At 38.9% G+C, this 14740-nt stretch overlaps 1 protein-coding gene across 10 annotated transcripts in view; it reads right to left on the reverse strand.

Annotated features, from left to right (window-relative positions):
* The window catches only part of Tlk1 (tousled-like kinase 1), a 113410-nt gene that overhangs the window by 16253 nt on the left and 82417 nt on the right, over positions 1 to 14740 (reverse strand). For 8 of the 10 annotated variants that reach the window (XM_006499189.3, XM_006499191.2, NM_172664.3 and 5 more), the window contains 2 exons: positions 13395 to 13583; positions 9762 to 9828 (listed from right to left, as the gene is read on the reverse strand). In XM_006499189.3, coding sequence (XP_006499252.1) covers positions 9762 to 9828; positions 13395 to 13583 — 256 coding nt within the window. Of the gene's footprint in view, positions 1 to 3154; positions 3408 to 9761; positions 9829 to 13394; positions 13584 to 14740 lie in introns of all 10 variants that reach the window. The other 2 variants (XR_003952263.1, NR_156420.1) reach the window with 1 other exon arrangement.

Below are 14740 nucleotides of genomic sequence, written 5' to 3' on the forward strand. Positions count from 1 at the left end.
AATCGCAGCCCAAGCAAGTATACACATTCTTTTAAGCCAGTGGCTCTCAACTTTCCTAATGCTGTGACCCTAAAACACAGTTCTTCATGTTGTGGTGACCCCCAACCATAAAGTTATTTCATTGTTACTTCAAAACTATAATTCTGCTACTATTATAAATTGAAACATTAATATCTGATATGCAGGGTATCTGACTGGAGTTGTAACCCACAGGTTGAGAAGCACCGTCTAAGCAAATGCTAGAGGCAATGCTGTCCGATAACGTCTCCTCATTGGAATATAGCTGCATGAGTCTAAACAACTAAGTTACCTTGCATCAGATAATTTCCAAAGGTCTGTCCTACAGGCACAATTCTTATTCTTGAGAATCACATTAATCCTTTTCAGTGAGTTCAGAAATGAGAATGGTCTGAGTTCACAACTAATCATAATAGAACCATATCTACAAGCTCACAGAAAAATCAGGTTAAATTAGTAGAATTTAACCACATACTAAGTTTTACTGGTCATGGTGGTACATAACCTTTAGTCCCAGCACTCCAGAGGCAGAAACAGGAAGATTTCTGAGTTCTAAGCTGGCCTGGACTACAGAGAAAGCTCCAGGCCAGCAAAAGCTGCATAATATGATCCTATCTAAAAAAATAAATAAAGTTATAATTTTGATTTCAACAACTAGCTACTTATTTATGTAAATCATAAAGAATCGTAAAGGAACAAGGATATTTCTGGAAATGAATTGGTCTCTATAGGCAGTTACAGGGTAGGATGAACATTAGTAAGAACAGATTTTATTAGTGGTAGGCCAGGTGATCAAACACAAAATAAATGGACGTATCCCTTCTCTATTCAAGCCCAACAATGCAGCAACAGGGAATTTAACAATATGTACCACAACTAAAACATACTTTTATATTCTGATATATATCATAAAGATCAAGTCATATAAACTGCAGATTGATACTGCCTGATTATATGACCCACAAAATACTAATTGCCAATATTTTAAAATTCATGAATAAGTCCCATAGCCACACCACCTGACTGAACAATTTGTCTCAACATATTTTCAGCACAAAAATGTGCCTTACTCATAGTCTCTTCTGACAACATAATATCCCAATTCATGAGTTATATCATGTCTACTCCAGTTTCTTGCCCTCTAACTCTTGTGTCCGTCCATCTTCTCTTTCCCTCTTCCTCTCCCTCATCCCTCTCTCTCTCTCTCTCTCTCACACACACACACACACACACACACATACAGAGAGAGAGAGAGATACAGACAGAAAGAAATCTACCAATTTTCTCTAACTTTATCCATATTATGTAGATACGAGCCAACAGTCAGTTATTACCAATACATAGTAGGTCTGAATTTGTCATGACTGTCATACTCAAGTGTGGCTGTGTAGATGGGAAAGGAAAAAGGAGACACAGAGCTCTGGAAACCATGTCTACTTTCTTTTCTACCTATACACATCATCTTTCTATTTTCATTTCCAATCCATACATCCGCCTTGACTGAGGGGAACACTTTCTTTCCTATGTGAGTTTAATCAGCTTAGACCCCTCCCCTCCAACCTCGTTGCTAGGTTACTGATGTCCTCCTCTTCCCTCACTGTACATTCTTCACTTCCTTCTAAGAGAGAAATTTGTGTGAGGGGATGTGGCACATGTGGCATGTGTGTTTTATTCTCTCTTGAAATGCACAGATATATACACTGAAGCTTTTAACTGGGTATGAATGCAAAACAAGGCAGGTTTGTTTCTCTACAAGTTTCTCCACTTTGTGTAAACAAAGCAAAACCCTGTCTAAACAGTTGCAAATACATGTAAGAATTACAATGACTAGCAAATTTCAAGTATAACATTTAGTATTTATTCTGCTGACCTGCTGTATTATAGTGGCAGAATCCCTTAAACGTTACCTAGTGACAACTGACACTGTCTAGCAGCCCTTTACAGTAGTACATGGCCAGGAGAGGCCTTTCTTCCAGGTTTCTACTTTCTTTGAACTCTTTTCAGGATATTGATGGATCACATAAGTATAAAAAGACTAAACTTTCTACCCGACAATGGGAACCGATCAGCTTTAATATACTCATTACGTGTGTGCACTTAAATGGCATAGATTTATAGTTTTGAATAAAAATGGCCAGTGGCCAAGAAATTGGTCTCCTTTTAAAACAGTAATTTCTAGACTAAACAACTCAGCATGTTCCAAGTGAACGAAACCTGACTTGCAATATTAAAACAGTCACAAAAATAAAAAAATAAAAACTTTTTTTTTGAGCCTAACCTTGGCTATGTGACCGTGAAGCTGAGGGTTACCTTGAACTTCTGATCTTCCTTGGATGATATATACGCACCACACCCCTGGATACACTGGGGTTAGAACCCTAGATTCATACACGCCAGGCAAACACTCTACTAGGTGAGTACATCCCCAGCCCTACAAAAAGGTTTAAATCCTACTGCTTAAACAAGCAAATTAATATTAAACACTAAGGAAGAAAACTTTACCTCCAAATTCTCATTTTGGTAAGTGGCTATCATTTACTGCCAAGTTAGGGCTCTGATTATAAGAGCCAGACTGTCCCAAGTGTCTGGGGGAGGAAGTGCCTATGACAGCACATCTGGGGCGTCCATGCCCTCTCAGCACCCATCCTTCTCAACCTACTCATGTGTGACTAGGAAGCAACAGGAAGACAACAACAAGCCAACTGAAGAACTCCTGCACACTTCTCAGCGCCTTTCCTGCCCATACACAGCCAGAAGCCAAACACCTCCTGACACTCATCCTGGGCTTCAGTGTGACTTTTTCAAGCACAGTGCACTTCCTCCAGCATTCCCCTGAGAACTACTCCTACTCCTGCCTTCACCGTGTATAGAAAACATAATGGCCTATGTGAGAGAACTTAAGACTTCTTTAGGTTATGGCCACAAACACAGAAGTGAATAAATAGATCTAAAAGAGTAAGCCATCTAATGTTATACTGCTCATTATTTGCATTCAAAAGTAAATGACAAGAAATGTCACATACAGAACTTATTTTTGTGTTCATACTAAGGATTTGATGAGTTGGATGATATTAAGTATTCTAAAAAGGTTGAAAGAGATACCAAAGTTGGTCAGGAATATGTGAAGTCAATTCACCTAAAACCAATGCCCTGCATTCTCCACTGTTCAAAAGGCTTGTAGGCAATCCAGTCTTGTCCGTTTCAACTGGCTGCATTTTCCACTGTGAGGAGTGAGAAAAGACTGTGAGCTTGCTCTCAGCCTGTAAAGGCCACCATGGAGGTTAGTACTGACGCTGCCGCTGCCTGTCACTGCTTGTTTCTCTTTGCAGGTGCCAAGATCGGTCAGAGAACAGGATGTCAGTGGCAGAGCTGGTGCTACACTGTTATCTCTTCAGAACGAGGCACAAGGAGAGATGAATGCCACATCGCAAGGAGCAGAGGAGAAAGAGAGAAAGAAATGGTGTCAGGCGGCATGCTGGATGTGACTCTGTTTCAGTAGAGACTGAGATGACTGTCACTTGCTTAGCTGATTGCTTCAGGCTGATACCTTTGTGTCTGCTGGTTCTGGTCTATCCCTGATTCAATTACAAACTGGTTATGTTTCCCCGATAAAACTTTTGGCACTTAAACAGGGTCTTAGAAATCTGTCTCCGTCTCACACACACACACACACACACACACACACACACACACACTCCCATTGCCTATTTTACTATTTAGTATCTGAGACATCAAACTTTCTAGCATTCTCCTAAAATAATCACATATTTAAAATGTAAATGTAAAAACAAGAGAACAGTGGGTAAGGTACTGTACATCTGTAGTCCCAGAACTTGGGAGGCAGAGACAGGAAAATTTCCATGAGTGCCAAGCCAGTCAGGACCAATCTCAATACACCCAACAACAAAAACTAGAGAACAAAGAACAACTATGTTCACACACTATTCACATTAAACTTAATGTGTCAAGACACAGTAACCATCACTGAAAACTTACATTTCTGTTTCCTTAACAGTCTAGGATAGCAGAATTACTAAAACATACATAATTTATATACTATGACTAGAGAGACATTTTAGGGAATTGTTCCATCGTCTGTTGATTTCACTGAAAACACAGCTGTTTTCAATTCCAGAATAACTATCTCATTCTAAAAACAGCCTACAAAGCTTTGGTAATTCAGAGGAAAGAAAAGTTTGTCCATGCCAGGTGTGGTGGCGCACGCCTTTAATCCCAGTACTCGGGAGGCAGAGGCAGGCAGATTCCCAAGTTTGAGGCCAGCCTGGTCTACAGAGTGAGTTCCAGGACAGCCAAGGCTATACAGAGAAACCCTGTCTTGAAAAACCAAAAAAAAAACCAAAAAAAAAAAAAAAGGTTGTCCATTATTAGAAGTTACCAAAGGCTAGTATAAAAAAGGGATTAACAAGTTTATGGCTTGATGATACTCCTAAGTCCCTACATTTCAGATAGGGCAGAAATGTCTCAAACGGTGAGTTGTTACTTTGCCATGTGTACAGGTTGCAGGTAAATGTCTGTGTATGCTTACATAAGACAGAGGGTGACACCTGTATCCTCCGCAATCGCTACCTTTGTTTCTTAATTTTTAAATGTGTGTGTGTGTGTGTGAGAGAGAGAGAGAGAGAGAAGTGGAGGGGACATTTATGTGGAGTCAGATCTCCTCTTCTACCTTATGTGGCTTGGGGAATTGAGCTCAGGCCATCAGGCTTACATAGTGAAAAATTTACCTTCTAGGCCATCTCTCCAGACCCTACCTAAGCTTTTGAGAAAGGGTCTCTCACTGACCCTAGAGCTCACCAGTTTATCTATGCTGGCAGCTGGGGGCTCCAGGGCCCACCTGTCTCCACCTCCTGGCACTGGGGTTACAGATGTACTCAATCCACATTTCACTTGGATGCATGGGACCCAAACTCAGCATTTTACCAACTGAACTATGTCCCCAGCCTCTATTTTGCCTTTTTGAAAACATAAAACTATTCTTTGCAACAAGGTTTTAGTAAGATTAGTCAGAGGGAGTGTGCATAATTACTGGTAGCAAAAGTGAGTACATTTACCCTTGAAACCTTGTCGGGAGTAATGGAGTCTTATATACAGTCCTATTCTATGTAATTCTTAAGATATTGTTTTTGAAAGTTACTTGGAGGCTGGAAAGACAGATCATCAGGTAAAGCACCAGCCTGCCTCAATTTACTTTCAGGACCCAACTAGCAGATGGAGAAAACCAACTCATGTGTGCCATGGCACAGGCATTATCACCTATGCGTGCACGCATGTGCATACACACACACACACACACACACAGGAGTGTTAAAAAATAAAGTCAAGTTGGACTGTAGATGTGGCTCAGTGGTTAGGAGCACTGGTATCTCTTCCTATATTACAGCTCACAAACGTCTGTAATTCCAGTCCCTGGAGTCACAATACCTCGTCTCAGCCTCCTAGGGCTGTACACACATGGTGTATGGAAAAAAAATACAGGCAAAATACTCAAATACATAAAAACAAACAAATTAAAAATAATCCTATTGAGAGTGTTTGTACTTTAAGGGGGGAGGGTCTCTAATGCCACTTAAAAGTAAATTGAGTGGAAAAAATGCATATATCAAGTAATAAGAAAGAAACATTATTCTCACGTCACGTGAACATAATTTCGAAGGAAGGAAATATGTAAAAGAGAAGGAACGTGTGTGAAAAGCAACTAAGCTGATCCCTGTGATGGAGTGAAACGACACATTCCCCGGAATGGAGAGAGGCAAACTCTCAGCCTCCTCACCTCTGTAATAAGAGAAGGCTCATCTGCCACTTTAAATTGATGATCTGTGACGTGATGTAACTCATATCCTATCCATATTCAGTGGTAACTAAAGAGGTAAACAAATAGAGACGCTTATTTACTATTAAATGAATCATAATGTTCAGTTTATATCTGTGCTCCTTGTAGTCTTAGAAACCGAAGCTTTAAAGTGTAATAAAGTCAAGTGGGAGCCTGCATCAGACAGGATAAAGAAATAAGCCACTTATGAATGTGTGAGCAGTGACTGCATGAATTCCTGGCAACTCAATTCTTTTCTTTATAAATACTAGAGAACCTTTTGTTCTGGCTGGAACCCAGGCCTCATATACACAGGATAGTATTCTGTACTTTGAAATTTTGGGGGGGGAGGAGAGGGGAGGGAGTTGTTTTCAGTCTTTTTGAGACACATGTCTCACTATGTAGAGCGTGTTTGGTGGTGCCCTGAATTCGATTGCCTAAATTCTGGGATACAAAGAGGGTGCCACCAAGCCTGGCTGAAAGAGTTCTTGACACACCGAGAGACACCACAGAGTGACCTTCGTAATCCTAGAAGACGAACATGATAATAAACTGTTAAGTAAAGTTTACAATCAAGTTTTTAGAGGTAAATTTAATTACTTTAAGTCCCATCCCTTTGAAGATTCTTTCTTCATTTCATCACACTTTAAACCTTTGTTTTCTAAAACTACAGAGTAGCATAGATATAAACTAAACATTGTGATTCATTTAATGGTATCTAAACTTCTCTATATTGTTCACCTCTTCAGTTATTATTGAATATGAAATGCATATGGACAAAATATGAACTATATCACAGCACAAAGCATCATCAATTTTAAGTGGAAGATGAATCTTCTATTCTAAAGTCTTCATGGTGTTGGGTTCCTTAAAAAGAAATATGCGTGTAATTTAAGGCTAATGAACCTAATATCATAATCCTACTTTATGTTAAGAGTTTATTTCGAGCCGGGCGTGGTGGCACACACCTTTAATCCTAGCACACGGGAGGCAGAGGCAGGCAGATTTCTGAGTTCAAGGCCAGCCAGGTCTACAAAGTGAGTTCCAGGACAGCCAGGGCTATACAGAAAAACCCTGTCTCGAAAAAAAAAAAAAAAAAGAGTTTCTTTCAGGGAAGAGAGGAAGGAAGTAAAGGGAAGAGGGAGGGAGGAGCAGAGAGTGATCTTTGCTACTCTAACATAACGTGTGTAGTTCCAATCTCCACTCTTATCTGACCTGCTACCTACTTATTAGCAGGTTCCACAAGCATCAAGTACTCACAGGTCAGAACTGACCCAGCCTATGGCAGAAACTATACTCACAGCTAAGGTACGCTCTGCCAGCTATCACATCCCAGAGCTTAGGAACAGATAGACAACATTTTCTCTTCAATCAAGACTGTCCTTTTTATGTCCCCCCCCACTCCCACCCCCCCCCCCCGCTCCTCTCTTCTCTTTCCTCTCTCCTTCTCCTTTCCTTCCTCCCTCCCTCCCTCCCTCCCTCTCTGAACAAAGAGAATGACCTACTTTCTAGCTGAGCTTTAGGACTTTAGGAACCTATTTTTAATACAAATTAAGTTACTGCTTATTGGTTTCTAATTGAACAACTAAAACATAAAGCCCAGTTGTAAGCAGGCAGCTCCTCTTTAGCTGCTCTCTACGGTGACATTACTTGCTCAGTTTTATTATCTCTGCACTTCCAGCAACTTCCTTTATAAACACATTCACTCTTCTCACCCCAAACCCTCCCTGAGAAGAGAGCTGTGCGTCTTCAGACTTTAGCACTGTGACTAACGCTTTCTCCACAACACTTTATGGCAGACAACAAAAATAAAAAGGAGAGTTATGCTGGGAATTGGTCGAGTAGACGTTAGAAACCTAAGATTCATAGAAAATTTGATATATAAACTGGGAAAAATGAAGAGAAAATTATTATGGTAGTAATGAGACATGGAGATTTTACTTGAGAAAATAAAGCATTGTTCATAGAAACCAAATATTTTCAAAGTACCAAGAAAACATTAAACTCTACCATCAACTATCAAAGAGCAAACCCTGAATGTTTTCAAAGTGTATTGTTTTAAAAAATTCATAGTAATGTTGACTTTAACCACTATAAAGTTTTAGTTTTATCTAACAAAATAAGGGAGATATAAGAATGTCATTGGAGTAATTTAAATGTGCTATCACAATACAAATGGTATCCTCCAGACAAAGCTCTTAGTATACCCTTAGTAGCCAGCAATCAAGAATTCACTTGACAATAGTGTAATTAATACACAGCTCAATAGTACTATGCCTAAGGATTTCCTTACCCATAGTATAAGCAAGCACACACACACAGTATCCCTTTATTAATCAAGGTCTCGCCTGAATACACATGCTAAATTTTTCTGTGTTCAAACTAAAGCATTAAAATGCCCGAGGAGCCAGGCAGTGGTGGCGCATGCCTTTAATCCCAGCACTTGGGAGGCAGAGGTAGGTGGATTTCTGAGTTCGAGGTCAGCCTGGTCTACAGAGTGAGTTCCAGGACAGCCAGGGCTACACAGAGAAACCCTGTCTCGAAAAACAAACAAACAAACAAACAAAAAAGGCCAGAATAACGCTGTTCCTTTTGTTCCTTCCACTGTGTAGACTGCAGTTACCTGCTGAGCGCTTTTACTCTTGCCCTTGGTGAATATTTCTACGGGGCATCAAACATAACTCCTTTTTGTCAAAATCGTTTCGGTGGGCCACGCAGATACTGTGACTCATCTGTACTAAAAGTCCCCTCTTACCTCACAGTTCATTAATAGTTGTATTATTTCTACAATTCTATCTACAGTTCTATCTGCTATGGAGAATGCACTGCAATTGACTATGTATCTCAAAGAGCTTGGGAAAACTGAACGATCACACCAAAACAGAAGGGGTTGTTGGGAAAACAAAGGAGAGCAAAAATAAATCATTTTGTGATTTATTGTTCAGGCTCTCTGAGCAGTGGTGTGATGGTTTGAATATGCTTAGCCTAGAGAGTGGCACTACTGGTGTGGCCTTGTTGGAGGATGTGTTCACTGTGTGGGTGGACAATGAGACCCTCCTCCTAACTATGTGGGAGTGAGTCTTCTCTTAGTGGTCTTCAGATGAAGATATAGAAATCTCAGCTCCTCCTGAACCATGCCTGCCTGCCTGGAAACTGCCGTGCTCCTTCCTTGATGATAATGGACAGAACCCCTGGACCTTTAAGCCAGCCCCAATTAAATGTTGTCCTTATAAGAGTTGTGTTGGTGTTTCCTCACAGCAGTAAATCCCTAATTAAGACAAGTGGCATAGGCAAATGTGGCATGGTGACAATTACTAGATAGAGTTTTCTGCACGCTCTAACCAAGTGGTCTATGGGCAATATCTCAAACTGGGCTTACTATGTAGTTCAGTAGCAACTGCATCTGGCATGGCGCTCTTGGTCCCAGCCCACCCTACTCCTCAGAGATGCTTCCACAGACACCGTCTTTACTTGGTTCAGTTGTATCTATACATCATCCCATTATCAAATCAAATAACTGATAAGCAGGAAGTAGAATAAAAGGCTGAATAGAAGAAAAATTTGGTCTGTTCAAAACTTCATTTGAAAGGGGAAAAAAACCTCTACTAGTATTTGGAAATGAGTTGCATCAAAATTAGACCCATAAAAACAAAGGACTGATTACAGTTGCAAAGTTTATAAACAAGTATAGTGATACGGAAACAAAGACTTAACTAGCAGCAACTATTTTCTTAATTGCATCACATCCAACTGGACCAACTATCTAGAGCTTATAAAAATTTCCTGGGTATGCATTTTAATAAAAACATTTAAACAATTAGTACTGAATAAATTAAGAATTAAGCCAAAGAAATGAACGCAGTTCTTCCCATTCTTGATAACAAGCTAGAAACCCAGCATGGGCTGCACATACCTTTTTGAGATGTCCTAGTCTAAGTTTAAAAATTTCCTCTTGTTCATGATACTCTGCCAGAGTCAGCCTGTCAAAAGTGAAATTTTAATTCTATATTGAGATTAATGCTTATTACCTTTTAAAATTAAAGACCAACAAAACATGATAAAAAACCCAAACAACTAAATATACAAGTTAAAATACTGGTAACTTGAAGCCTAAAATACAGAGGTCGAAAAACCCCTTTATGATCCTCTTCAGCACAATTTTACCATTTCTGCTTGGAGTAATTAACTAACTACTATGCAATGGGTGCTATGTACCAAGTGGTGCTACAGAAGTCAGAAACTAAGAGCTTACCTATGGAGAGAAGAACCGTTTCTTACACTCTTATTTTGAAATTACAATCGATAGTAAGGATGCAGAGGTAGAAAAATGAGGGGAAAAACCTTAACTAGAATGTGCTATGAAGAAAAAAACGAAAGGTAGCATGATGACTATTTAATTCGCTCTGGTTACTAGCCATGGGGCAAGAGCAGGGAGGGCATCCTTGACTTGGTTATAGCAAGCGAGATCCTTAGAACATCGTTGGTATGTGAAAGCAGAAAAAAAAAGATCCTGTATTTGATAAAGAAAAAGTGGAACAAGATTTTTATGCTGTAGCTCAACTCTGAAAGGCCAGCATTCATCCATCACACCCATGTCCTTGTTTGAAGTTATGTATGTGGTTCTGAGGGGACGTTGTAATAAAGCAATGCTTCTATCCCGGTGCCATTCCGTTCCTTCAGCAATACTCAGTATAAAGTCTATTTTCCTTTAAGTTCATTACTTCCAAACCAATGGCAGTCAAAAGAAACAAACCAAGGAATCTAGGTAGTATTCCACTAAAATCCTCTTAAGAGCAAAGTAGTAAAACCTTCAGATTGTCTCCCTATTCTCAGAGTAACACAATACAGTGCTATACTGAAAATAGCAACTGTAGCCAGCTACTGAAGCTGGGCACAGTACATGTGGGGTTGATGTTTGTAGTAGGTGTGAGAACACACTCCCTATAACTGCAAAACCTTCACAGTCCCATTTACTCATGAGGGTCTCAGCCACAGCAAGGAGATCAGGAGTTCTAGACCAGTGTGGGCTAAAAGCTTAGACCCTGTCACTACCTGCAGCTCCAGCACCAATATTCTGACGTTTGTCAGTACCTGCATACATGTGACATATATTCACATAAATAAAAATGTATCTTAAAAAGAGAAGGAAATGTATGTATTTAGATCAAGGAGACTGGTTAAAGAACCAGGATCTCTTCACTCAGAATAACAGAGCTAAGCAGACAATGCTAACAAAACAGCTTTAAGTAGCAGTTGTTTTTACTATGTGCTTTAAGATGATTAAAATATATATCCTCTTAAGCAAATCAATTTGTCATGTTACTTAAGATAAAAATCTTTTATGCACACAAATATGGGAGCGCATACCTCATTTCTCTCCATATAAATCATACCTGTTATTAAAGTATTAACAACAGATAATAGATAGCTCCTATTACAGATATGTGCTTATCTATTTAGGAGCTTTAAATAGGCTCCTAAATACAACTATCAGTAGGTTTATGTAAATTTGAAAGTAAACAATGATAGCCTTCCAAGTGAGAGAGAATCCTTAGTTTGTTTAGCCCAGGTATCACTGTATAGGCCTAATAAGCCAGGATGCTCTAAGAGACCACTGGCCTCTGCCTCCTAGGTGCTGGGATTAAAAACACTTAATAATAATTGAAGAGTATTAGGATTACATAGCAGAAACAACAGAAACTAGGTTTTAAGCCAGTTTAAAAGACACCTGACAAGTAAGAAAACACACCTAAAACTTCAAAGTGACAGAGAACAAGTTACAGTATCAGACTGTGGAGGGCCACAAAGCATAGCTCATTGGATTATTACAGCTCAGGAAACTTCTACTGAATATTTAATCAGAAGCTCCAAACAAGTATTATAAGGAAAACATTTTTAATGTGAAAGAAAAATTCTCCCTATGATCAGGATAGGTCAGGGTGCTGTTTTCACTACTTCTCACAACTACACTGAAAGTGAGAGCAGAAAAACGTATCCTAAGTGTACAGAAAGAATAAAAGTATCTTCACAGATAATACAACTCTACATGTTAAAAAAAATCCTAAAGAAAAGCACAAGGATAAAAACCTGTTAAATAAATTCTGGAATGCTCTAAGGCATGAGACAACACAAGACTACAAACAGCCACAGAGGATTAACAAACAATTCCCATTTCCACAGCATTCAACAGAAGCCAAATGAGAAAAATCAAGTAATAAATTTAAATCAAGAGGTTAAAGACTTTTATGTGAAGAACTATAAAATACTGCTAAAGAATTAAAGGTCCGGGTATCTATAGAGGTAGAGTTAAAAGACTAGGCGTCTATAGAGGCAGAGGTAAATAAAGAACTAGGTTATTTATAGAGTAGAACTAAAGGACTAGGTATCTGTACAAGCAGAGTTAAAGGACTAGGTATCAATAGGGCGGAGTTAAAGGACCAGGTATCAACAGGGGAGGAGTTAAAGGTCTAGGTGTCTACAGTGGCAGAGTTAAAGGACCAGGTATCAATAGGGGCGGGGTTAAAGGACCAGGTGTCTCAAGAGAAGAACTAAAAGACCAGGTGTTAAAGGACTAGTGTCATTAGGTATAGAGTTAAAGCCCAGCACTTTTAAGATAGCCACTGTGTTGCTGAATATAGAACCTTAGTGCTTTTTAAACCAACAGTTGGGTATTCTAATTGAATTTAGAACAAAATTAGAAATGACTTGAAGAAGTGATTCTGAGATAGAATTTGAAGAAGTGGCCATGTTGGTCTGTTCATGTAGTGTCAGATTTTTGGAAGCCTGAGACAGGAGGACTGCTTGAATCCAGAAATTAAAGATCACCCCGGCAAAAGATTTGATAAAAATGGAACCGAGGGGAGAGAAAGGAAAAAGGAAGACTAATGAATGAATAATATGCCAGAGACTGGGGTATAATAGTGCAGAAAACACAAGACCTAGGCAGTATGTGTGTAGAGGGACAAATGGAGCTGTGTTTGTAATGTATGAGAGCTCTGCTTCCTGCTCACTGCTTTAAAAGTCCCTGACATGGCAGGAATGAGGGTCAAAGAACCTTTTCTCAATAAGGAGACACAAATGTGTCTATATAGAACGTCCAAGGGTATCTACATCTTTATTCACATAAATCTTTGTACAACTTCCCAAATCTTCTATAAACATGTAACTATTATCTAAGCATCTTTGTTCTTTGAATTACAAAGAGCAATTGACATAGAAAATTTAGAAAACAAAACAGAAAAAAGAAACAACTGTCTGAAACTACCTGTGAAGTACATTTATACATTCAGAAAATAAACCGCCAACAATATTAATTTGAACACTGCAGTGGTATAGGCAACTGATTCAGATACGAAAGGGGGTAAATCCCACTCAAAATCCACTGAAAACATTCAGGCTTGGAGATTATGTCAGAGATAACTTTTCAGTTAACATATTTCCTGGCTATATGTACTTTTGTTTTTGCTATATCAATTATGAATAACATTATTATTAGCATTCTCGCTCACTGCTAACAATGTAAGTGAAAATTTTAAAAGAAGCTTACAGTTGTGGTAAATTTGGCCTAACAAAGGGATCGTTTTCCGCTCCATTGACTGCCTTGGTCTTTCTTTGCTTGGCTTCAGAATTGGTAGCAGGTGCCTGAGAATTATTAGCTGTGGGAGGTTTGCGTTTGCCTAGAAGTTTTCTTTGCCGTTCAATGTCTTCCCTTTGTTGATTCACCCATTCTTGTTGCCTGTGTAAAAAGGAACAAATGAAACCACATTAATCTTCCATTATTTTCCACAACTAAAAATATATCAAAAGGATCACATAGTATAAAACTCTATTCTGTTGGCCCCACTCTTTTAAAAAATTTTAAGCATATACTTAATTGTTTTGTGTATGAAAGTTGTTTGTTCATTCTCTTTTTAGACAGGAGCTCACTGTGTAGCCCTGACTGGCCTGGAACTCAAAGTGATCCGTCTGCTTCTGCTTCTGAATGCTGGGATTAAAGGTGTGCACCAACACAACCAACTGAGTGTGTTGCCTATGTATTCATGTGCATCACAAGTGTGTTTGGTGCCTCTAAAGGCCAGATGAGGCTATCAGTTCACCTAGAACTGGAGTTACCGAAAGCTGTGAGCCATCACCTGCATGCTGGGAACCAAACCTTGGGCTTTAGGTCCTCGGGAAGAGTAGCCAAGTGTTCTCAACAGCAGAGTCATCTCTCTAGCCCCATGGGTCCCACTCTGGTGAAACAAAACATCCTACAGGTCTCACTTCATACAGTCTTTAAAGGAAGTGTTCCCTAAACCTCCAGATAAGAGGAAGTATGTGGTTACACAGTATTTCATAGTATCTTGTCCTTACTGAAAAATACCTTTCCTATAAAACTACACCAGAATGAGTTTGGTTAGGCTAATCTTTTCATTAAAATAGACAGTATACATATTACACACACACATTCTATTTTATTCTTACTATCTAGCATGGTGATCAAAATATACTAGTATACACACTAAGATTCTTTTAAATAAATGAACTAAAAACAAAACAAAGCAAAACCCAAGCCCCATCTAATCAAAGTTTGAGATAGATTTTAAACATATGTTTTATCATCCAACAATATTTTAGATAAGCTTATAAAAGGCAAGGGAAATTTTAATATGAAGTGATACTTTCTTAAAACTGTTGGTATTTTGAAATAAAAGATGACAATGTAAAAGCAAAAAGAAACTTGAAATTTCTACCTGTTACATTAATAAATACAAATTTAATAGCACTTCCCATTGATGTATCTAAAACAATTTTCCAAAGAGTTGAGAGTCTACAAACTAGTGGATATTATGTCTATTACAGAATATAGGCTGGTTGTAGACCTGTAATCTCAGAGTATGTGTGTATGGGGGA

The sequence above is a fragment of the Mus musculus genome, chromosome 2, assembly GCF_000001635.26.
Source record: "Mus musculus strain C57BL/6J chromosome 2, GRCm38.p6 C57BL/6J".
In the NCBI taxonomy this organism is placed as follows: domain Eukaryota; kingdom Metazoa; phylum Chordata; class Mammalia; order Rodentia; family Muridae; genus Mus; species Mus musculus.